At 48.3% G+C, this 24903-nt stretch overlaps 1 protein-coding gene across 1 annotated transcript in view; it reads left to right on the plus strand.

Moving 5' to 3' along the window:
- The window catches only part of c2cd2 (C2 calcium-dependent domain containing 2), a 50763-nt gene that overhangs the window by 14617 nt on the left and 11243 nt on the right, over window positions 1–24903 (plus strand). The window contains exons 3-11 of the mRNA XM_002941289.4: window positions 7932–8030; window positions 11507–11626; window positions 12841–12948; window positions 16896–16997; window positions 17296–17410; window positions 18197–18302; window positions 18977–19041; window positions 20845–20966; window positions 21461–21632. Coding sequence (XP_002941335.2) covers window positions 7932–8030; window positions 11507–11626; window positions 12841–12948; window positions 16896–16997; window positions 17296–17410; window positions 18197–18302; window positions 18977–19041; window positions 20845–20966; window positions 21461–21632 — 1009 coding nt within the window. The remainder of the gene's footprint in view (window positions 1–7931; window positions 8031–11506; window positions 11627–12840; window positions 12949–16895; window positions 16998–17295; window positions 17411–18196; window positions 18303–18976; window positions 19042–20844; window positions 20967–21460; window positions 21633–24903) is intronic.

Below are 24903 nucleotides of genomic sequence, written 5' to 3' on the forward strand. Positions count from 1 at the left end.
TAGAAGCAGAGTTTTCCTTGCTCAGTAGAATACGTAGAGGTGTTGTAAGGAGGAGTTGTAAGAGCTTCACTGATTCAGTTATACCATGTGATCCCCACAGAGAGACGCTCTGGGCTCTCGGGGTACCCAGCACCCCCATATGCGCTGCCCTTGCCATGTATCCGGCCTGCCTGTGTCCAGAAATAAATTCCGCTGAGTCGATGCATTTTCCCCGCAGACGATGAAGTCAGAGGCTGACACACGCCATCATAATGACGGATCTCTAAGCGCTCCCCCCGCACTATTTATATGGGCTACTAAAAGGCTTTTACTTAACTGGAAAGATCCTGAGGTGAAGTGAATTTAAACGAGGCACTTAATGGGCTTTGACTCATTACCGGGCTCATTCATAAACCGCACTGACAGCGCGATGGTCGGGCCGCACTTTCTCCGAAGAGCAGGCTGCATGGAGGAGATAAGTGGGACATTACGGAGAAGGGCTGCCAGTGCTCCATCACTTTCCCTCCTAGATACGACACATAAAGCCCCTCGGCCTTTTATAGGGAATATCCATCTGGAATAGGAAGGCAGCGTTTGTCATCTCCCCTCCGTGACTGAGCGATTGTTTGCTCTGCGCCAATCTGGCTCCGGCCCAAACAGCTGCTCGGCCAAGCGTTGGGTTCAGACAGCTGTGCTTGTGCGTGCCGTGGTACTGCTCCTGTTACCCGGGAGGAGAACTACAATCTCAGCCATAAAGCAGGGCAGGACTGCTGCTTACAATGGGGGGATCAGATAGGATCTGTGCCACTGTGACAGAATGCTCTGTTATACAGATAGCTAGAATCTCAGCCATAAAGCAGGGCAGGACTGCTGCTTACAATGGGGGGATCAGATAGGATCTGTGCCACTGTGACAGAATGCTCTGTTATACAGATAGCTAGAATCTCAGCCATAAAGCAGGGCAGGACTGCTGCTTACAATGGGGGGATCAGATAGGATCTGTGCCACTGTGACAGAATGCTCTGTTATACAGATAGCAAGAATCTCAGCCATAAAGCAGGGCAGCACTGCTGCTTACAATGGGGGGATCAGATAGGATCTGTGCCACTGTGACAGAATGCTCTGTTATACAGATAGCTAGAATCTCAGCCATAAAGCAGGGCAGCACTGCTGCTTACAATGGGGGGATCAGATAGGATCTGTGCCACTGTGACAGAATGCTCTGTTATACAGATAGCAAGAATCTCAGCCATAAAGCAGGGCAGCACTGCTGCTTACAATGGGGGGATCAGATAGGATCTGTGCCACTGTGACAGAATGCTCTGTTATACAGATAGCTAGAATCTCAGCCATAAAGCAGGGCAGGACTGCTGCTTACAATGGGGGGGATCAGATAGGATCTGTGCCACTGTGACAGAATGCTCTGTTATACAGATAGCTAGAATCTCAGCCATAAAGCAGGGCAGGACTGCTGCTTACAATGGGGGGATCAGATAGGATCTGTGCCACTGTGACAGAATGCTCTGTTATACAGATAGCTAGAATCTCAGCCATAAAGCAGGGCATGACTGCTGCTTACAATTGGGATCAGATTGGATAAAATCTAATTGTTTCAGGCACAGTTCCGGGCGCTGTGTTGTAACAATATTGTCCATTTAATCTCTTTTGTGCTTTGGGTATTGTTCCCTTTCAATATCAGGAACAAAGATGCTGCTTTATGTGGGTTCTGTGTGCACCTGAGAGGAGAAGTGGAGCGCACACGTAATCAGCACGTGATGTTGGCCCCGGGGCCCTGGAGCTCAATGTGCTGTGAATAAGCTGTTCTGCTAATGGCGGCTGAGCGTCGGCCCCAGTGCGGCGGTGCCTGTGCCAGAATATTCAGGTGCATAGCCTACATATTTCCTTTTCCCAGTGCCGGCGCAGGATTCACGTGCACTAAATCTGCAGAGAGAAAAGAGACTGCAGTTTTACCATTTTCCCTGCATTGTTTTAGCTACAACAGGGCTGCGCCAGTGTAGGCCCACGGGCCGAGTGTGGCTCCCTATCTGTCTATGGATGTTAGTATTAGTGGTTGTATATATAGTTTATGTATGTGAGTGTATAGATAGGTAAGTATAGGGTGTGGGTGCTGGGTTTACTTGGAAGGGTTGAACTTGATGGACTCTGGTCTTTTTTCAACCCTATGTAACTATGTATCATTTTCCGCGTATCTTTACCCAATATAAATACACAGATAATGCCCCTGTTTCATTATTTCCGGCGCCTGGAATTCCCATGATGCCACTTTATCCGTCTGTATATGCAACTTGCTGCAACAGGGATGTTGCCCAAAAAGTCCAAAGTAGAATCTGGAAGCAATGTCGGACTGGGGTATCTGGGGTCCTCAAAAGGCCCTCAAAGGGCCCCACCCTGTACCTGTTCTTGCTGCTTGTAACAGATGCGGCAAAGTTCTGGCTGCTGGAAAGCCACTACCCCTGCCCCGCAGAACACAGGGCCTGGGGTAACAGGGCCCTTGGATGGGCCTATAAAGCCCAGTCAGGCACTTCAGGTACCCACAATGCAATGCAGGCAGTTTAATATAGTGCAGATCTAAATGGCTAGTGGGTCGGGTCTGGTACAGAATTTTACTGTATTTTATCTGTAATTTTGACTCTTCCTATCCCCCTTCTGCCTTCAGACCATGTTATTTCCATGTCTATGATCATGCCATGTGTCCGGTTAGCGCAGGGGGGGGAAACTACGGCCTGTGGGCCACGTCCGGCCCGTTGGGCTTTTTACTCCGGGCCATTGTGGATTGTTGTGTCTCTTCCTAAAGGTCCCCATACACGGGCCGATTCTAGCTGCTGATATCGGTCCCTTAGACCCATTCGGCAGCTAATCGGCCCGTGTATGGGCACTACCGACTGGCCTGCCTGACCGACATCTGGCCTGAAATTCTCCAGATCTTGATTGGGCAGGTTTAAAAATATAGTCAGATCGGGGACCGCATCGGCTCTTTGATGCGGTCCCCGGACCGACTTTTCCTATACCTGTCGAATTCGCCTGGATTCTCCCGATATCGCCCACCCGTAGGTGATGTTGCCAAGCGAGCGGATCTGAAGGTGTATGGGGACCTTAACAGAGACCGCAGGCGACGCAAAACCTAGGGGACTGACGAGCGGAGACGGCGCTGGCCCGGGCCGTCTGTCAAATTTTAAAAGTCAATGTGGCCCCTGAGCCTAAAAGTTTGCCCACCCCTGGGTTAGCAGGTTGTGGGTAACCATGTTGTGGGTTAGTGAGTCTAAACACATTGCAGTTCTGGGCCCATTTATGTAGGCCCAGGACTCTGTGCTTTTGGGTGTCAGAAGATGACAAATGATAGGAAATCTTTGCGGCGCGGCTGAACTGTATCTTCCACGGCGAAAGAAAACACTTGTCAGCCTGGAGAAATGATCAGGATCCGTGCAGGAAGAGCCCTGCAGGATGTGTCCATTGTAGCAGAACCCAGAGACAAATGTAGGAGGCCCCGGGGGGGAGAACCAGCAGTGCACAATGTCGCCTCTCGTGGAACTGCTGTAGGGAAAGAATCCCTAGAATGTTCCTATTGAGGGAAGTGTGAATACACACTTACAGATCCTAATCTGGCAATGCCCGACCCCTCGGCTCCCTACTGGAGAGGCTCGGCCACTTCCTATCCCATCAGATAAAAGATCTTGCGAATCATATCCTCGACAGTCGGCGAAGGAGTTTAATGGGTAACTTTGTAAGGGCCTCCTGAGATAAATATTTAAACATTCTGCATTTCCAAGGTATCTCTGCATCTACAGTTGGGGGTTGTAGGGTTTTTGGTATGGGCTGCTTGGATTTTTCTGCCCACTATGTGCCACCTTGGGTCCGATCAGTGCAGGTATCAATGCTCCCAGTTTGCCCCTTAGGGCACATGATGTGGGAGAAAGTACAAAGTGCAAGACCTGTTACACTGAGCACCCTGCACCCATATTGGCATATGTACCCTAGGGTCCCTCCCCCTAACTGCTGCCTGTGACTCAGTCTTACAGATAAGGAGGAGATTATTCTACGTTATGACGTTGAGAATCTGATTAAAGGGATACTGTAATGATTTTTATTGGGTACTTTTTATCTCTAAATGACACTGTTACACAGCAAATAATTCCCTCTGCCATTTAACATTTTATTCTTCAACCAACAAATGTATTTGTAGCTGTAATATTGGTGTGTAGGCGCCATCTCAGTGCCTTGTGCCTGAGTCTGAGCTTTCAGCCAGCGCTACACAGTAGAACTGCTTTCAGCTAACCTATTGTTTCTCCTACTCCCATGTAACTGGAGGAGTCCCAAGCCGGACTTGGATTTCTTACTATTGAGTGCTATTCTGATACCTACTGGGAGCTGCTATCTTGCTCCCTTCCCATTGTTCTGCTGATCGGCTGCTGGGGGTGAGGGGGGGGCGGGATATCACTCCAACTTGCAGCGCAGCAGTAAAGTGTGCCTGAGTCTGAGCTTTCAGAAGGAACCAGCGCTACACATTAGAACTGCTTTCAGCTAACCTATTGTTTCTCCTACTCCCATGTAACTGGAGGAGTCCCAAGCCGGACTTGGATTTCTTACTATTGAGTGCTATTCTGATACCTACTGGGAGCTGCTATCTTGCTCCCTTCCCATTGTTCTGCTGATCGGCTTCTGGGGGGAGGGGGGATATCACTCCAACTTGCAGCGCAGCAGTAAAGTGTGAGTGAAGTTTATCAGAGCACAGGTCACAAGGCTGTGGCACCCTGGGAAATGAAGAATATGGCTAGCCCCATGGGAAAAACAGATTACAATGCAGGATTCTGCTAGAGAAGCTCCATTAACTGATGGGTTTTGGGGAAAAAAACTGTTTTCCCATGACAGTGTTGCTTTAAATAGCTTCTCATGATTGGACGTTGGGGGTTAAATGTAAAATTAAACATTTTGCAGGCTGATTTTGTGGATTTCCGCCCCCCCCACGAAAAAGTGTTGTGTGACCTGAATAATTCTGACTAATCCTCACGTCCTAGTAAAATACAATGTGTAAATGCTCAGTAATAATAAGTGAGATTTCTAGCAGGGCTCTGACAGTGTGTGGGGGGGGGGGTTCAGAATAATCAGGATTCAGGTTTGGCAATGGAATGTCTGTGCTGGGGAATGTGCATGTAGGGAATTTCCAGGTAGGACAGGTTTGGGCTCCGGTAAGTCAGGCATGCTCTGGGCTGGCAGAATATAAGGGATTATTAAACCCACGTGCAAAGCTACTAGCATTAGACATACCCGCACCAATATATATTATTTTTGGGCTGTGTGTGGGCTCCAAATTATCCCTGTGCCCTCTACAAATATTAAAGGAAAACTAACCCCCCAGAATGAATACGTAACCAACAGTTTATATCATATTAAGTGACCTATTAAAGAATCTCCCCAAACTGGAATATATATATCAGTAAATATTGCCCTTTTACATCCTTTCCCTTGAGCCGCCATTTAGTGATGGGCTGTGTGCTCCCTCAGAGATCAGCTGACAGGAAGTGATGCAGCTCTAACTGTAACAGGAAGTAGTGTGGGAGCAAAAGGCAGAACTCTGCCCATTCATTGGCTGATGGGGCCTAGCATGTATGTGTGCCTTGGCTTGTTTGTGTCCACTGTGAATCCTATGATCCCAGGGGGCGGCCCTTAGTACTTAAAATGGCAGTTTCCTATTTAGGATTACCCAATAGCACATACTGCTAAATAAGTATATTTATATGAAAATGGTTTATTTAGATGAAGCAGGGCTTTACATATGAGTTGTTTATGCAATAGATTTTTATAGAGACCTACATTGTTTGGGGGTATAGTTTCCCTTTCGCAAGGGGCGAGCATAACTTCACCAATTAGAGTGGCTATAGAGCCACCAATCCGAACGTTCGTTGGTAGAAGACTAAAATCTGAACCAGCCCCTGGCAGCCATCTTGCCTTCCCGTATACACACGCCCACAGTTACAGCCAGGGTTATCCCTTTATAAATAAAAATGACCAATGTTGCCAGGGATCTGTTGTCCATTAGCAACAGGAGGGCAGGACATTGGGGCCCGCAGGTTACAGAGAGACACAAGGCTGCTTTTACCTCTGATCTGTGCCAGATCTCTGTGCTGTAAGGGACTTAATTAAGCGCTTATCCTGGTTCTGGCACGGAAACCTGCACTGTAAATTCTCCCTAATGCTACAATAGAAGTCGCCTTTGTATGGAGGCAGAATGTTGGAAAATTCCCATGTTTTTCTTGGCCGTGCACTTTGTAATAATGTGGGAAAGTGAATTCATTGAGATGACTCCTCAGAGCAATAGCCAGGGGCTGGCACTTACACGGGGCTCCTGCTTTGCATGGAGCTCAATGTGTCTGGCCGGGGACTAGGTAGGGTTGGTTGGGAATGCAAAGCGTCCTACACAAATATCATTCTCACCCTGCAGGCAAGGCCGCTTTCTCTAAGTGCCCATTTGCTTCCATTTGAGGCTATTGACACTCTTGTGCAGTCTGGGGGCCATGAATATCTCTTGGAGGGCCCCCAGGCCTTTAGTTGGACAGCCTTGTTCTAGCTAATCAAGTATTAGAACATCTAAACCTTTATGGGGCTGAAGCAATCTGTAGCCAATCAGAGCAAATAGACCATTAAATGTTCTCAGGACTAAACGTGCCCAAACACTTTAAGATCCGCTCGCTTGGTGATGTTGCCAAGCGAGCAGATCTTCTCCCGATATCCCCCACCTACGGGTGGGCGATAACGGGAGATTCCAGGCTAATTCGACGGGTATAGAAAAAGTCGGTCCGGGGACCACATCAACGAGCCGATGTGGCCCCCGATCTGACTAGATTTTTTTAACCTGCCTGATCGAGATCTGCCCGATTTCAGGCCAGATATTGGTCGGGCAGGCCAATCGCTGCTGCCCATACACAGGCCGAATCGGTCTAAGGGACCTATATCAGCAGCTAGAATCGGCCCGTGTATGGGGACCTTAAACCAACTTATTACATGTAGTGGGCCAATAACATTTCTCATAGCATGTTCAAGGGCCGGATTAAATAAATATGATTCTGTCATACATTGACGTCTCTGAAGCCTTCAAGTAGATTGGGGGCCATTAAAACCCTTTGGAGGGCCACATCCAGCCCACAAACCTTTGGTTGGACGTCCCTGCATTAGATCATTCAAAGGGTTGAACCATCGTGCAGCCAGTCAGAGAATAAGATCTTTTACGGGACCAAAACATTCTTGAGTCAATGAAAGCAGAACATTATGGTTGAACGTGATGGACGTATGTCTTTTTTCAAGCTAACTTACTATGTTTCTATGTAACAACTCTTAACAGGACTGGATTACAGCATTTAGAACATTCACGGGGCTAGAGCTACTGGTGACCAATGGGAGTATTGCAATGTAACTACAAAATCTCCCAGTTGTCCCTATTGGGACACTACCCATTTGAAGACTTCACAAATGGTGCATTAGTTACCTATGAGTGTGTTGTGTTGCAGGTGAACCAGGGGCATGGCTGTGCTTATATGGGCCCGGCCAGGGCTGATAAAGGGTATGTGGGAGGTATACATGCCCCCACTGTTCTTGTCACAGACCTCACTCATTATCTGGGAAGCACCTCCATGTTCAGACCCACGATTCATGACTGACCTACAAAGTCCAGACAGAGGACTAGCCCATATACATCCAAGTCTGCAAGAGCGTTCTCTAGCATATTCTCCAAAAACTATGAATGAGTTTACATGTGGCTACTCATGGGTCCCGTCAGACTGATGTGGCTTTACAAGGAGCATTCCATTCTCCATCTTGTCCTGCCAATGATACATGGTGGTGCAATTAAGTGGGTTTCAGCGTTGTTGAGTATTGTAACTAGAGCAAAATAATGGCTGTTTTTTGATCCTACATCTAAATTCAGGTCTCTGTCATTCCAGGGAACCCTTAGGCTGTCTTTTGAGGATGCCAATGGCCAACATCCGTTGGAGCTGTCGGTGAAAGAAGTAACGAGTGTTGTGAAATCAGACAAAGAGAAGGTGAGTATTGGGTCTTCGGTCTTTTTGAAATCATTTTTTGCTCTAAAGACCTCTAGTTTAGCATTTGTTGTCTGGTTAATGGAGTCCCACTTACTCTAGCAACCAGGCAGCTGTTTGAATGACAGACTGGATGTTCCTGGACAGACTGGAGGTTCATAGAGACATGCTAACAAATTAAAGTTGGCCATATATTGTCTGACATTAGTTGCCAATTTGGTCTGGAGAGACTCGGTTGGCTACTGATCTTGGACTGTATGTGGGTCAAGTGATATCTTGCTCAACCAATATTGGGCTGTGATGAGGTCCTCTCCCAAGGCATTTGCCAAGACCTCTATTATAATCTGATTATTGGGCTTTAGCCAAAACATTAGATTACCATTATAAGGTGCACCACCCAGGTGGCCAACGTTCTGGGCCCCCCCTCCTCCCACCCCCAGTGACCCCTCCCATCAGTACAAAGGACACACAGACATTGGTAGCCAGGGCCCCCCTAAAACATTGGTAGCCAGGGGTTATGTTTTGCATTGGTGCCAGGGCAGAGACCCCCTAAAACATTGCTAGCCAAGCCAGGCCAGGGCCCCCTAAAACATTGCTGGTCCTCCCCCAGTGTGCGCATACTATGGCCCGCTCCCCGCTGCAGCATCCTCCAGCTCCCCCCACCATTCCCCAGCATCTTCCAGCTCTCTCTCAGTGTCCTTCTCAGCATCCCCCAGCCCCCCTCTAGCATCCCCCCCAACATCCTCCAGCTCCCTCCCAACATCCTCCAGCATCCCCCAGCTCCACCCTAGCACCCCCCAGCTCCCTCCCAGCATCTTCCCCAGCATTCCCCAGCTCCACCCTAGCATCCCCCAGCATCCTCCCCAACATCCTTCAGCTCCCTCCCAGCATCCTCCCAGCTCCACCATAGCACCCCTCAGCTCCACCCTAGCATCCCCCAGCATCCTCCAGCTCCCCCCTCAGCCTGCTGCATCCACTTCCTCCGTCCACATCCTCTTCTTATGTCCTCCGGCTCGCTGCTCCATCCACTTTTTATAAGGTTGCGCCCTGTGCGTACTGACGTCACACGTACGCACGGGGCGCAACCAATCAAATTACCCGCTGACCACCAATGACCCAAGGGCCCGTAATTCTTTAAAGGGGGCTCAGCCGTGATACAGGTTTTAAGCACAGGCCCCCTTTAAAGAATTAAGGGCCCTTGGGTCATTGGTGGTCAGCAATCGCCCGGGCCCGGGACAACTGTCCCCCCTGTGCCCCACTGATGGTGGCCCTGCCTATAACAAGTTGTTTATAGGAGATGTTCTTTGTATCTTGAAATTCAACTTTACCAGTTCAGCAGGAACAGCCCTTAATATTGCTTTCATAATTTCCCATCTATATCTGATTAAACCAAACCTGACCTTCAGCCAAGGGCCACATAGTGTAGCCATAGTGTAGTTTGCCAATCAAACATTTGGGTGGCCAAAGTCTCTCTTATCTTTATTCATGCTCGGAGTAAGGAATCCCTGTGTGTGTTTGTACGTACATTAAAGCGCCATAAGGCAGGTTTATCCGTACGGCACTGATTGGGCCCATTAAGGTTTTACTACATTAACTGCATCTGTTTAATGAGCTTGGGTGTGACGTGTTTCTATTGGGTGCCAGTGGATCCCTGGAAGAACCTGGCATGCCGCCAGACTTATCACTATTAGCAATTAAGCAGCAGTCGTTATCACTTAGGAAACGCCGCTGCCCGGCCTACTAATCAGCCATCTGTTGCTGCGTATGAGCAGCGTTTCTATGGATTAAGCTGAATGTTTCCAGGGGAATTAGGCCACTCACGTGTACCCTGGTTACTCACATTCGTGGGTTTTTTTTAAAATTTCAGATCTATTTTGAGCCCCTTCTGGGTATTATTAGAACTAAATGTCCCATTATTCACATCAGATGATTCCCAGCAAATCAGTCTTTACAATTCTGCTATCCAAGCGTGTAGAGAACACTAACGCTGCCATTCAGTAATTGGCTGAGCAAGCGATAATATCAGCCATATTTCTGGGGTTAAGCTGGGCCCTCAAGCAACTTAAAGGGGTTGTTCACCCCTAAAATGTATTTTTTTTGTATGGCATAGACATTGATATTCTGAGACTATTTGCAGTTGGTCTTCATTTTTTATGGTTTTTCAGTTATTTAGTGTTTTGTACAGCAGGTCTCCAATGTGAAATTTCAGCAGCTATCTGGTTGCTAGGGTCTCTTTACCCTAGCAACTAGGCAGTGGTTTAAATGAGACACTGGAAGATGAATAGGGGAGGGTCTAAATAGGGAGATAAGTAACGCAAATTAATAGGGATGCACTGAACCCACTTTTTTGAGTTCGGCCGAACCCCCGAACCCACCCTGAAGGATTCGGCCTAACCCCTGAACCCACCCTGAAGGATTCGGCCGAACCCCCGAACCCAACCTGAAGGATTCAGCCGAACCCCCGAACCCACCCTGAAGGATTCAGCCGAACCCAACCTGAATGATTCAGCCGAACCCAACCTGAACGATTCGGCCAAACCCCCGAACCCACCCTGAAGGATTCAGGCGAACCCACCCTGAAGGATTCGGCCGAACCCAACCTGAAGGATTCAGCCGAACCCAACCTGAAGGATTCGGCCGAACCCCCGAACCCACCCTGAAGGATTCGGCCGAACCCACCAAACCCACCCTGAAGGATTCAGCCGAACCCAACCTGAAGGATTCGGCCGAACCCCCGAACCCACCCTGAAGGATTCAGCCGAACCCAACCTGAAGGATTCGGCTGAACCCCCAAACCCACCCTGAAGGATTCGGCTGAACCCCCGAACCCAACCTGAAGGATTCGGCCGAACCCCCGAACCCACCCTGAAGGATTCGGCCGAACCCACCCTGAAGGATTCAGCCGAACCCAACCTGAAGGATTCGGCCGAACCCCCGAACCCAACCTGAAGGATTCAGCCGAACCCAACCTGAAGGATTCGGCCGAACCCCCGAACCCACCCTGAAGGATTCAGCCGAACCCAACCTGAAGGTTTGGCCGAACCCCCGAACCCACCCTGAAGGATTCGGCCGAACCCCCGAACCCAACCTGAAGGATTCGGCTGAATCCCGAACTGAATCCGAATCCTAATTAACATATGTTAATTAGGATCCGGGATTTGGTGCATCCCTACAAATTAACAGAAAAGAAATGTGGCCCAAGAGACCAATAGTTTTTTGGCTTCTGGGGTCAGTGATCCCTATTTGAATGTTGGGTAGACGTAGATGAGAAATGCGAATAATGAAAAAACTGTAGAAAATAAATATAGAAGACCAATTAGGAACGGGACATTCTATAACATACAAAAAGTTTACATAACCCTTTAAGTTGGCCAACTTGGCACTATATTGGTCTCTTTATGGGGCCTTTTAGACTGCTGTCTGGCCAAGGATTCCAACGCATTGGCTCATTGATGACGAACAACTCTTTCTGTTGGTAGGTTGTATCATGCAATGTGATTGGAGATTCCATACAGTTTACAGTGCGTGTCACTCGCACCGTCCCGGCCAACTCAGGATGCCAGGTGTACAGCGTCCGGGTCACCCCTCTCCAGCTCAATGTAAGTCTTAAATCTCTTTTTGCTGATTATAACAGTGTTTTTTATGCTACTAGCCCTGTTGGCTTTAGTAATAGGTTACCCATGGAAACCAAGAAGCCAAGGCATCTATACCCACGTGCTGTTCAGTAATGGGCCTATGACCACTGGTGGGCTTTGACTGCACTTGGATGAAGCTGATGGAGCTCGGCACCCCAGCCCTTCCCCATTGGTCATCATCAGTTGTTGGCTTCTACATAAGGCTAATTACACTGGTCAAACGTCAATGGCACACCCTAGAGATCACCTTACAACTCCAACAGTTTCTGAAGACCTTTCCCTGAAATAACATTCGGCATATTATCTTTAGTCATCATATGTTCAATAAGGAGGCCATATTTGCATTAAGGTCCCTTAGACTAATTCGGCAGCTAATTGGCCCGTGTATGGGCACTACCGACGAGCCTGCCCGATTGAATTAGCCTGGATTCTCCCGATATCGCCCACCTGTAGTTTGCACAACTAGATGCACCTGGAAGCTCAGTCTGAGGATCGGTTAAGTTGGTATCTGGGGTGAATTTTTACTTAATTTGGCCAAACGTGGGCAGATTTAATCTTGCAATTCAAGTCTTTCACACCGATTCGGCAGCTGATCTACCTGGGTTTGGAGACCCCCAACAGGCCCCATTTTTGGCCGGAAATCAAGCAGATGTCATCAGGGCAGGTTTGATTTTCCCCTGGGCCCGAGAGCTCCTATTCTTATTCCCTCAGACCAAACAATCAGTCACTCCGACATTGCCTTAGGTGGGCATATTGGGGGGAAAGATCCATTCATTTTGGAATAAAAAAAGTCTCTTCAGTGTATCTTTAACTTTTACATAAGCAAGGAAGGCACTGACCAAATGTTGGACCTCAAAGGTGGGAGTCATGATAATACATGTGTTACCTCCTGGGTGGAGAGGCTCTACTATGAAGGACTCTACTATGGTCATTTCTGTCCAATCAAAATATATAATTTGCTGAGGCCCTGTCTCGTAACATAATTGGGGTATAAGCAAATACGCCTCCCCTCAGATCCACTCTTTTGGGTCAAACATAGTGAAATCAAACTGTACCCATTACTTCTTCCCAGTCATTGAGAAGAACTTATCGCCCTGTGTTTGGCCAGAAATGTCTCATTCATTTTCTAAACGTGGCCAAGTTGCTCATAAAATCTTTCTCCCCCCCCTCCCAAACAGCTGGAGCTGCACATGAAAGAGGAAAACAGTGGGAACATTCAGGTCCTCTGGACCATGGGGAACTTTGCAAACCTCAATCTTCAGGTTCAGCCAAGGAGCAAAATCGAGGTCAGTCATGTTTGTTTCATGTTCTTTTTTTTATTCATCTTGATATCCGCAGTGCTAACACCTGCTGTGTAGGCTTGAAACAATGTGCTGGTGTGAGCCAGATATAATCCCTTCAGCTATGGGAGTGTTATTATTGTGCTGGCTGGGCAAGTTGTGTTTGCTGAGAAGGTGGAACTCAAAACACGTTCCCATTAACGTTAGGGAGCAGCCGGGTCTGCATGAGCGCACACGTCTAACAGAGTGCCTATTGTTTGTTTCTCTGGCCAAGTTGACAACTTATCGGCCCCGTATACAGAATGATGGCTTTCTGACCTAGGTGGCCTACAACAAAGACCTTCCTCGCACACCCTTAACTCTCCAAAATAAATTGAACGCCCGGTGCTCACTGCCAGAGGGATCGGCACCCTCCCAAAGTCCAGAATTGTAAAAAATGCAATGGCACTCAGAGCTACAAATGGGACAAGCCCTTAAATTTAAACTTTATTGCGGTAGTGCCTACCGCACTACCGCAATAAAGTTTAAATTTAAGGGCTTGTCCCATTTGTAGCCCTGAGTGCCATTGCATTTTTTACAATTTCTGACCTAGGTGACCAGGGCTTGGATAAGGCAACAGAATGATGGCTTTCTGACCTAGGTGACCAGGGCTTGGATAAGGCAACAGAATGATGGCTTTCTGACCTAGGTGACCAGGGCTTGGATAAGGCAACAGACTGATAGCTTTCTGACCTAGGTGACCAGGGCTTGGATAAGGCAACAGAATGATAGCTTTCTGACCTAGGTGACCAGGGCTTGGATAAGGCAACAGAATGATGGCTTTCTGACCTAGGTGACCAGGGCTTGGATAAGGCCACATAATGATGGCTTTCCGACCTAGGTGACCAGGGCTTGGATAAGGCAACAGAATGATGGCTTTCTGACCTAGGTGACCAGGGCTTGGATAAGGCCACAGAATGATGGCTTTCTGACCTAGGTGACCAGGGCTTGGATAAGGCAACAGAATGATGGCTTTCCGACCTAGGTGACCAGGGCTTGGATAAGGCAACAGAATGATGGCTTTCTGACCTAGGTGACCAGGGCTTGGATAAGGCAACAGAATGATGGCTTTCCGACCTAGGTGGCCAGGGCTTGGATAAGGCAACAGAATGATGGCTTTCTGACCTAGGTGACCAGGGCTTGGATAAGGCAACAGAATGATAGCTTTCTGACCTAGGTGACCAGGGCTTGGATAAGGCAACAGAATGATGGCTTTCTGACCTAGGTGACCAGGGCTTGGATAAGGCAACAGAATGATAGCTTTCTGACCTAGGTGACCAGGGCTTGGATAAGGCAACAGAATGATAGCTTTCTGACCTAGGTGACCAGGGCTTGGATAAGGCAACAGAATGATGGCTTTCTGACCTAGGTGACCAGGGCTTGGATAAGGCAACAGAATGATAGCTTTCTGACCTAGGTGACCAGGGCTTGGATAAGGCAACAGAATGATAGCTTTCTGACCTAGGTGACCAGGGCTTGGATAAGGCAACAGAATGATGGCTTTCCGACCTAGGTGGCCAGGGCTTGGATAAGGCAACAGAATGATGGCTTTCCGACCTAGGTGGCCAGGGCTTGGCTAGATGTAGATGGACATTCAGCAGTTCATGCCTAGGCTAGTATTAGCAGTATTGTGTAAGCCAAGTCATGAATGTCAATGAGATGGTTTCTTTTCATGATGCAGAATATGTTAATTCCATGTAACTAATTATAACCGTGTTTATGTCAGTTGCAAATGAATTCTAGTGAATTATCTGCCCAAAGGACTGGTTGAGCAACGCCTAATCATATCATAATAATTCCCCATACACACACCCTCATTAGCGTGTCATTTGCAAGTTAATGTGTGTGATTCACGTGTCCTCTGTGCACAGAAACATGAATCCAGTATGTACTGAGGATGGGCGGAGCTTGGCTCCCAGTGTGCCTCATACTGCCGACACTGGGCACATGAATGTGCAGCAGAACTTGCACTCACAAGCAGAGGGGATTAACTAGGACAGGGGTCTTCAATGTTTTTTATCCATGAGCTACATTCAAAGGTGTTGGGGAGCCATGTAAGCATAAAACAATTTCCTGGGGGTTGCCAAATAAGGGCCATGATTGGCTATTTGGTAGCCCCATGTGGACTGCCAGCCTGCAGTAGGCACTTTTTGGGGCAGTAACTGTATGTCTTTAACCCCCAAATCTTTCCTCCAAGCCAGGAATTGCATCTACTTTTAAAGCAACATCAAAGGGGGTGGTGGCCTACCCCCAAGGCCGCCATCAGGGGGGCACAGGGGGTACAGTCGTCCCGGGCCCGGGCGTTTTTAGCTCTAAAGACAGGGCCCGGACTTGATTAAAGGGGGCCCGGTCGTGCTAGAGTTTTCTTAGCTCGGGACCCGTCTTTAGTTGTGTCCTCCGCTATGTGTTGCGGCTCCGCGCTACATCTGCACTTTTATAAGGTTGTATCTGTGCGTACTGACGTCACACGCACGGGGCGCAACCATATAAAAGCGCAGAAGTAGCTGGGAGCCGCGGCACATAGCGGAGGACACCACCGGAACCGGGGGAAGCAGGAGGCCGCTGGGGGGAGGGAAGGAAGATGCTTGGGGGCCCTGGGGGAAGCTGAAGGATACTTGGGGGGGGGCCTGGGGGGAGCCGGAGCATGCTGGGGGTGCCCTGGGGGAAGCAGGAGGATGCTGGGGGGGAGCTGGAGGGGAGCTGGAGGATACTTGGGGAGGGCCCTGGATGAAGCAGCAGGATGCTGGGGGGGAGCAGGAGGGTTCTTGGGGGGGCTGGAGGTTGCTTGGGGGGGGCAGAGGATGCTTGTGGGGCCTGGGAGGAAGCAGCAGGATGCTGGGGGGGGGAGCAGGAGGATGCTTGGGTGGTCTGGGAAGAAACAGGAGGATGCTGGGGGGGAGCTGGAGGATGCTGGGAGGGGGGGGCCGAAGGATGCGGAAGGAAGCAGCAGGGAGCAGGCCATAGTATGAGTAATTTGGGGGAGGACCATCAATGTTTTAGGGGGCCCTGGGCTGGCTAGCAATGATTTAGGGGGTACCTGCCCTGGCACCAATGCAAAACGTAACCCCTGGCCACCAATGTTTTTGGGGGTGCCCTGGCTACCAATGTCTGTGTGTCCTTTGTATTGATGGGAGGGGTCACTGGGGGAGGGGCCATTGGTGGTGTGGGAGGAGGGGGAGCCCAGAAAATTTTGTTGTGAGGGGCCCCGTGATTTCTGATGGCGGCCCTGCCTACCCCCATATGTAAAAAAGGCATTAAGTTTGCCCAGTAGCAGTAGCCCATAGCAACCAATAAGATGTTTGCTTTTAAACAGATGAACAGTAAATTCTACCTGCTGATTGGTTGCTATGGGTAACTGCTTCATGGCAAACTTGGTACCTTTTATTACATAGCCCCACTAGGCTTATTAAAGAGACAACCCCATCTCAGGTGCACCAGTTACCCTCAGTGTTCCTGACAGGCCTCACCTTAAGTCTGCCCTTGAGTTCTGCCCTTTCTAGGTAAGCCCCACCATCTTTCTTCTCCACTAATAAGGCCTGTTGAGTTTAGGGACAACTGGATATATACAGTATATATAGTGGCATGTATTGTGCACCAACTGTTAGCCATTATGTAAGGGATTTACAACCTGTAACCCTCTAGATGGACCAAATCAGGCTGATCTAAGTGTCCCTCCCTTGAGCCAACAAGACTGTCTACAGCCAGATATCTTAGCGAGCCAATCCAAATCATATTTGGACTGCAAAGGTGATTTTGAGCCAACACATGGTTAGCTAGTGTTTTTCATTTATGATTACTTTATACCTCCTTGCCATTCATAAACAGAATTCCCCGTGTATTATGGCAGAGCACCCATTGTGGTTCTATATAAAAATTCCTGTATCTTCTTGTCTAATGGGCATGTTTATTGGCAGACCCCTGGAGCCAGTGCAGTATTGGAAACCCTTGAAGATATACTGAAGAACTTGATGACGTTGGTCCAACCATCAGTAGATCTCAGCACCAGGCCCACAGGAGTAAGTCCTCTAGGCTCCATTTCGATTGGTTGAGAGATTTGTGAAAAAGCATGAAAGAGCTTGCTCTTGCCAACTGGCTACGGCATCTCCCATTGAGGATCATAATCTTTTAGTTCCAAAATAATAAAGTAATTTTCTTTGTGCGCCATAATGATGATTTCCATCTATGAGTAGAGGCCAATTTCTAGCATTTTGTCATCCTCCAACGGAACAACTAGGATGACAAACTGATAAAGTTGCTAGCCCGTTACCCTTGCAAACATTAAGTATTTAAACAACCGTTTCTGTACTTCTCCAGAATATTCATGGAGCCAGTTCTCAGTTAATGTGCCCTCCCAAGCCACCGAGAGTTCACGACTTGAAGCTTCAGCTGAAGGGGCTCCAAGCAACACTATCTGGAGATGACCTATCAGGTATTGGATGGGCTTGGTAGTAGTGATGTAAGAGCTCAACCAAAACCTGCGAGTTGGGCAGGTTTGGGCTGACAAACTACTCCTGGTATGTCCCCACCCATATCTTGCCTCCTCTTGTGATGTTTCCACCCATACCCTGTCTATCACTGGAAGGGAAAGGTCACGTTTGGGTTTTAAAGACATTGAAAAACATCAGGCCTGGTTGGGTGTTGGTTGGAAAGGGGCAGGTTAGGGTTGGACATTGGTCAGGAAATTCTGTACCCATGGATCAATACTTTGTATTGAATCTAAGGGCTGTGACAGACGGGGAGATTAGTCGCCCGCAACTAATCTCCCTTGTCGCGGGCGACTAATCTCCCAGAAATGCCATCCCACCACCATGAATGTAAATCGCCGGTGGGATGCCATACGAGGCGCGCCGATTTGCCGAAATCACTGAAGTTGCCTTGAAAGGAAACTTCTGCGATTTTGGCGCCGCGTATGCCACCCCACCGGCGATTTACATTCTAGCCAGTGGGATGGCATTTCGGGGAGATTTGTTGCGGGTGACTAATCTCCCAGTCTGTCACAGCCCTATGGGTATGGGCTCTATCTGGCACAAAAGAGGTTGTGTCAAAAAAAACCCCTAGAGATATTGTGTGGGCCACCTGTGTCCCTATTGGGAAAACTAAGGGACGTGAAGGGGGAAAGGGGCAGAAAGTAGTAGGGGGAGAGGGTGCTTATGATTTTTGAGTAGTATTGTGGCAATTACAGCTCTGTACGTATGTGCCCTTGTGTCCTTTGCAGGGATCTCAAGTACAGCCTGCACCGTGCAGATAAACGACCCCATCCAGAAAGTCACTACAGCAGCCACAAACACTACCAGTCCGTCTTGGGAAGAAGAATTCATCTTGTACGTTAATTGGCTCACTGCTACTTTGTACATGCTGCCTTGTCCTTGCTGTCAGAATCACTTACACCAATTACAAGCTGGGTACATATGGGAATGTCAGTAAATGAGCAGGTCAGGTTCATCTGATCATTTGGGCCCATTGGAATTAATTCCCTATTGTGGACCTGTTTGGAGAGAACCTGATGAGATTTTTAACCGAACATCAGATATTGGTTGGGCATGTCCTATACACGTCCCTAGACCAAGTTGGAAGGTTGCATTGCCAAGCAGATTGCCATCTTTATGCCAATTAGGGATACAGATATCATGTTTCTCGCTTTCGGGAACCAAAGAAGCAGCGGCGTAACTTGGTTCCTCTGGGCCCTCCTGCAAAAAAAGGGGGCCCAACATGACCAGTTCCTCCTCCCCTGACCCCCCTCCCAGCCCTTGCACTGCACCTCCCGACCCTTATTGGTATAATTAAAGGTAGGAGAAGGGCCATGGAGGGGGACTGTGGTACAGAAGACCCTGTGGTCCGTGCCCCCCCTTCAACCACAGGATATGCAGCGTATATATATATACAGGAATATGGAGAAGGAACATTTTATGCTTAGGATTACACCTATGGGAAACAGTATAGCAGCTCCCGCCAATATATATATAAATTACTGGAATATTTTCTCTTACTTTGGCAGTGAGCTCAGTGCTAAATCCAGGGAGCTTCAGTTGCAGATTGTGGAAGCAGGGAAGTCCCCAGAGGGTAAGTAATTGTCTATTGGCTGTTGCTGAAATTAGCACTTGGAAAATGGTGTCAAATATGTCTTAGTCTAGTAACCCATAGCAACCAACCAGCAGCTGGTTTTTACAGAATTATAAGAGCAAACATTTGATTGGGCCTTGTATGGCAATGTGTGGGTTCTGGCAAATGCCAGAGGGGCTGCTGTAAGATGTCATAGACAGTCACTATTTATTGGGCTTCTGGGGGGGCTGTTTGGGCTTCTGTGTACTTGAAATACCAGGACCTATTTTGAGGCACAGTTCAGACCTGCTTTATGGTACTGGCCATTGTTTGTATTAGGGATGCACTGAACCCACTGTAAGGGATTTCGGCTGAATACTGAAAGGAATCCTGGATTTGGTGCATCCCTAATTTGTATACAGTACATAGTACCAGTGCCTGCCAATGGCTTTTCCTGCTGATAAAATGGCTCTGCCAGTTCAGCTGCCATTGGGCAACTCTACAACCCAAGAGTATTCAGACAAGCAATATAGTCCCTTTTAAGCAGACCTCCTCCTTTCTACTGCTTTATATATAAAGCTTGAAGTATATTGCAATATATGGACAAACAATCCCTGTTTTGCTTAAAGGGAAGGGCATTTCTTAGTAGCTTAAATGCACCGAATGTCTTAATGTTCTATATATTGATAGTGGGTGAGTGCAGAGGATCTCTTGTTGTTGCTTTATATATAAATATATACAGGTATGGGACCTGTTATCCAGAATGCTCGGGACCAAGGGTATTCCGGATAAGGGGTCTTTCCGTAATTTGGATCTCCATACCTTAAGTCTACTAAAAAATCAATAAAACGTTCATTAAACCCAATAGGATTGTTTTGCATTCAATAAGGATTATTTATATCTTAGTTGGGATCAAGTACAGGTACTGTTTTATTATTACAGAGAAAAGGGAATCATTTAACCATTAAATAAACCCAATAGGGCTGTTCTGCCCCCAATAAGGGGTAATTATATCTTAGTTGGGATCAAGTACAGGTACTGTTTTATTATTACAGAGAAAAGGGAATCATTTAACCATTAAATAAACCCAATAGGGCTGTTCTGCCCCAATAAGGGGTAATTATATCTTAGTTGGGATCAAGTACCGGTACTGTTTTATTATTACAGAGAAAAGGGAATCATTTAACCATTAAATAAACCCAATAGGGCTGTTCTGCCCCAATAAGGGGTAATTATATCTTAGTTGGGATCAAGTACCGGTACTGTTTTATTATTACAGAGAAAAGGGAATCATTTAACCATTAAATAAACCCAATAGGGCTGTTCTGCCCCAATAAGGGGTAATTATATCTTAGTTGGGATCAAGTACAGATACTGTTTTATTATTACAGAGAAAAGGGAATCATTTAACCATTAAATAAACCCAATAGGGCTGTTCTGCCCCAATAAGGGGTAATTATAACTTAGTTGGGATCAAGTACAGGTACTGTTTTATTATTACAGAGAAAAGGGAATCATTTAACCATTAAATAAACCCAATAGGGCTGTTCTGCCCCAATAAGGGGTAATTATATCTTAGTTGGGATCAAGTACAGGTTCTGTTTTATTATTACAGATAAAAAGAAAATTAGTTTTAAAATTCTGAATTATTGGATTAATATGGAGTCTATGGGAGACAGTCTTTCCGTAATTCATAGCTTTCTGGATAACGGGTTTCAGGATAAGGGATCCCATACCTGTATATATTCTGTTAAAGTATCCATCTCCAGTATCTGCTTTGTCTCCATAATAACAATATTTTTCTTTTCCTGTTTTGGGTGATAGGTGCCCCTCTAGCCTCAGCGAATGTGCCCTTGGATCTGTTCCATAAGCAGCCAACAGGGCGGCAGAGTTTCCCCCTGAGAAGCGTATCTGGCAAGGCTGTGTGTGGATCGGTCAGTGCGCAGGTTGGTGCCCCCGCTGTTCAGTTTGCTGCCTTCTACTTGACTAAAGAGCCACAGAAAGGATCATCCACCCATGTTACAATGACGTTAGGGTCTCGATATCCCAAATCTGCAAATAGATCTTTTCTAAATGCACTTTGTAATAATTATAGATTCTGCAGCAGTGGGGGGTATCCATGTAATGCTCTAGGGCTCATGGGTGAATTGCTATAGATATCATTTTTTTATTTTGCCTTTCTGTTCTTTGGTTCTGACTCTTGAAACAACTTTTCAGGAGTCAGTCCTCCTACTGGTCTGTTAATAAGCTAGCTTCTGCTACATTGTTTCTGGAGTCAAAACCAGAGAACAGAAAGGCAGCAGCTTCTTCCTATTATATTCTGGAATGGAGTGCATTGTCCAAAGTACTGGTACTTGGTCTGTAACTATGAACTATTGAAACATAATTGTTGTGTTCAATTATTAGAAATATCATTATTTTTCTCACTGTGACTCTATAGTTCCTTTATATTGAACCAAGCGAGGGAAAATCCTGGACAATTCCGACACCAGTGGCTGCCAAAAAGGTAGAGAAGGATCGGACGGTGATGCCTTGTGGGACAGTGGTCACCACTGTGACATCGGTGATCTCAAAGCCTCGGCTGGATGGGAAGAGCCCAACTCAGAGCAATGGTGAGTACAAGGGATGGGAATGGCCCAGCTCAGAGCTATAGTGAGTACAAGGGATGGGAAGGGTCCAGCTCAGAGCTATAATGAGTACAAGGGATGGGAAGGGCCCAGCTCAGAGCAATGGTGAGTACAAGGGATGGGAAGGGCCCAGCTCAGAGCTATAGTGAGTACAAGGGATGGGAAGGGCCCAGCTCAGAGCTATAGTGAGTACAAGGGATGGGAAGGGCCCAGCTCAGAGCTATAGTGAGTACAAGGGATGGGAAGGGCCCAGCTCAGAGCAATGGTGAGTACAAGGGATGGGAAGGGCCCAGCTCAGAGCTATAGTGAGTACAAGGGATGGGAAGGGCCCAGCTCAGAGCTATAGTGAGTACAAGGGATGGGAAGGGCCCAGCTCAGAGCTATAGTGAGTACAAGGGATGGGAAGGGCCCAGCTCAGAGCTATAGTGAGTACAAGGGATGGGAAGGGCCCAGCTCAGAGCTATAATGAGTACAAGGGATGGGAAGGGTCCAGCTCAGAGCTATAATGAGTACAAGGGATGGGAAGAGCCCAGCTCAGAGCTATAGTGAGTACAAGGGATGGGAAGGGCCCAGCTCAAGGATGGGAAGGGTCCAGCGTTAGATCTATAGTGAGTACAAGGGATGGGAAGGGCCCAGCTCAGAGCTATAGTGAGTACAAGGGATGGGAAGGGTCCAGCTCAGAGCTATAGTGAGTACAAGGGATGGGAAGGGTCCAGCTCAGAGCTATAGTGAGTACAAGGGATGGGAAGGGCCCAGCTCAGAGCTATAGTGAGTACAAGGGATGGGAAGAGCCCAACTCAGAGCAATGGTGAGTACAAGGGATGGGAAGGGCCCAGCTCAGAGCTATAGTGAGTACAAGGGATGGGAAGGGTCCAGCTCAGAGCTATAGTGAGTACAAGGGATGGGAAGGGTCCAGCTCAGAGCTATAGTGAGTACAAGGGATGGGAAGGGCCCAGCTCAGAGCTATAGTGAGTACAAGGGATGGGAAGGGCCCAGCTCAGAGCTATAATGAGTACAAGGGATGGGAAGGGTCCAGCTCAGAGCTATAGTGAGTACAAGGGATGGGAAGGGTCCAGCTCAGAGCTATAGTGAGTACAAGGGATGGGAAGGGCCCAGCTCAGAGCTATAGTGAGTACAAGGGATGGGAAGGGCCCAGCTCAGAGCTATAATGAGTACAAGGGAGGAAGAGCCCAACTCAGAGCAATGGTGAGTACAAGGGATGGGAAGGGTCCAGCTCAGAGCTATAGTGAGTACAAGGGAGGGAAGGGCCCAGCTCAGAGCTATAGTGAGTACAAGGGATGGAAGGGCCCAGCTCAGAGCTATAGTGAGTACAAGGGATGGGAAGGGCCCAGCTCAGAGCAGCTCAGAGCTATAGTGAGTACAAGGGATGGGAAGGGCCCAGCTCAGAGCTATAGTGAGTACAAGGGATGGGAAGGGTCCAGCTCAGAGCTATAGTGAGTACAAGGGATGGGAAGGGCCCAGCTCAGAGCTACTTCTAGTGAGTACAAGGGATGGGAAGGCTCAGAGCTATAGTGAGTACAAGGATGGGAAGGCCCAGCTCAGAGCTATAGTGAGTACAAGGGATGGGAAGAGCCCAACTCAGAGCAATGGTGAGTACAAGGGATGGGAAGGGCCCAGTCAGAGCTATAGTGAGTACAAGGGATGGGAAGGGTCCAGCTCAGAGCTATAGTGAGTACAAGGGATGGGAAGGGTCCAGCTCAGAGCTATAGTGAGTACAAGGGATGGAACGGGCCCAGCTCAAAGCTATAGTGAGTACAAGGGATGGGAAGGGCCCAGCTCAGAGCTATAATGAGTACAAGGGATGGGAAGAGCCGCAATCAGAGCTATAGTGAGTACAACGGGATGGGAAGGGTCCAGCTCAGAGCTATAGTGAGTACAAGGGATGGGAAGGGTCCAGCTCAGAGCTATAGTGAGTACAAGGGATGGGAAGGGCCCAGCTCAGAGCTATAGTGAGTACAAGGGATGGGAAGGGCCCAGCTCAGAGCTATAGTGAGTACAAGGGATGGGAAGGGTCCAGCTCAGAGCTATAGTGAGTACAAGGGATGGGAAGGGCCCAGCTCAGAGCTATAATGAGTACAAGGGATGGGAAGAGCCCAACTCAGAGCAATGGTGAGTACAAGGGATGGGAAGGTCCAGCTCAGAGCAATGGTGGGTACAAGGGAATGGGAAGGGCCCAGCTCAGAGCTATAGTGAGTACAAGGGATGGGAAGGGCCCAGCTCAGAGCTATAGTGAGTACAAAGGGATGGGAAGGTCCAGCTCAGAGCTATAGTGAGTACAAGGGATGGGAAGGGCCCAGCTCAGAGCTATAGTGAGTACAAGGGATGGGAAGGGCCCAGCTCAGAGCTATAAGTGAGTACAAGGGATGGGAAGGGCCCAGCTCAGAGCTATAGTGAGTACAAGGGATGGGAAGGGCCCAGCTCAGAGCTATAGTGAGTACAAGGGATGGGAAGGGCCCAGCTCAGAGCTATAGTGAGTACAAGGGATGGGAAGGGTCCAGCTCAGAGCTATAGTGAGTACAAGGGATGGGAAGGGCCCAGCTCAGAGCTATAGTGAGTACAAGGGATGGGAAGGGCCGCAGCTCAGAGCTATAGTGAGTACAAGGGATGGAAGGGCCCAGCTCAGAGCTATAGTGAGTACAAGGGATGGGAAGGGCCCAGCTCAGAGCTATAGTGAGTACAAGGATGGGAAGTAGCTATAGTGAGTGAAGGGCCCAGCTCTACAAGGGATGGGAAGGGCCCAGCTCAGAGCTTAGTGAGTACAAGGGATGGGAAGGGCCCAGCTCAGAGCTATAGTGAGTACAAGGGATGGGAAGGGCCCAGCTCAGAGCTATAGTGAGTACAAGGGATGGGAAGGGTCCAGCTCAGAGCTATAGTGAGTACAAGGATGGGAAGGCCCAGCTCAGAGCTATAATGAGTACAGCTCAGAGCTATAGTGAGTACAAGGGATGGGAAGGGCCCAGCTCAGAGCTATAGTGAGTACAAGGGATGGGAAGGGTCCAGCTCAGAGCTATAGTGAGTACAAGGGATGGGAAGGCCCAGCTCAGAGCTATAGTGAGTACAAGGGATGGGAAGGGCCCAGCTCAGAGCTATAGTGAGTACAAGGGATGGAAGAGTCAGAGCTATAGTACAAGGGATGGAGCAAGCCCAGCTCAGAGCTATAGTGAGTACAAGGGATGGGAAGGGCCCAGCTCAGAGCTATAGTGAGTACAACAATGGTGAGTACAAGGGATGGGAG

This window comes from Xenopus tropicalis, chromosome 2, assembly GCF_000004195.4.
Source record: "Xenopus tropicalis strain Nigerian chromosome 2, UCB_Xtro_10.0, whole genome shotgun sequence".
NCBI lineage: Eukaryota > Metazoa > Chordata > Amphibia > Anura > Pipidae > Xenopus > Xenopus tropicalis.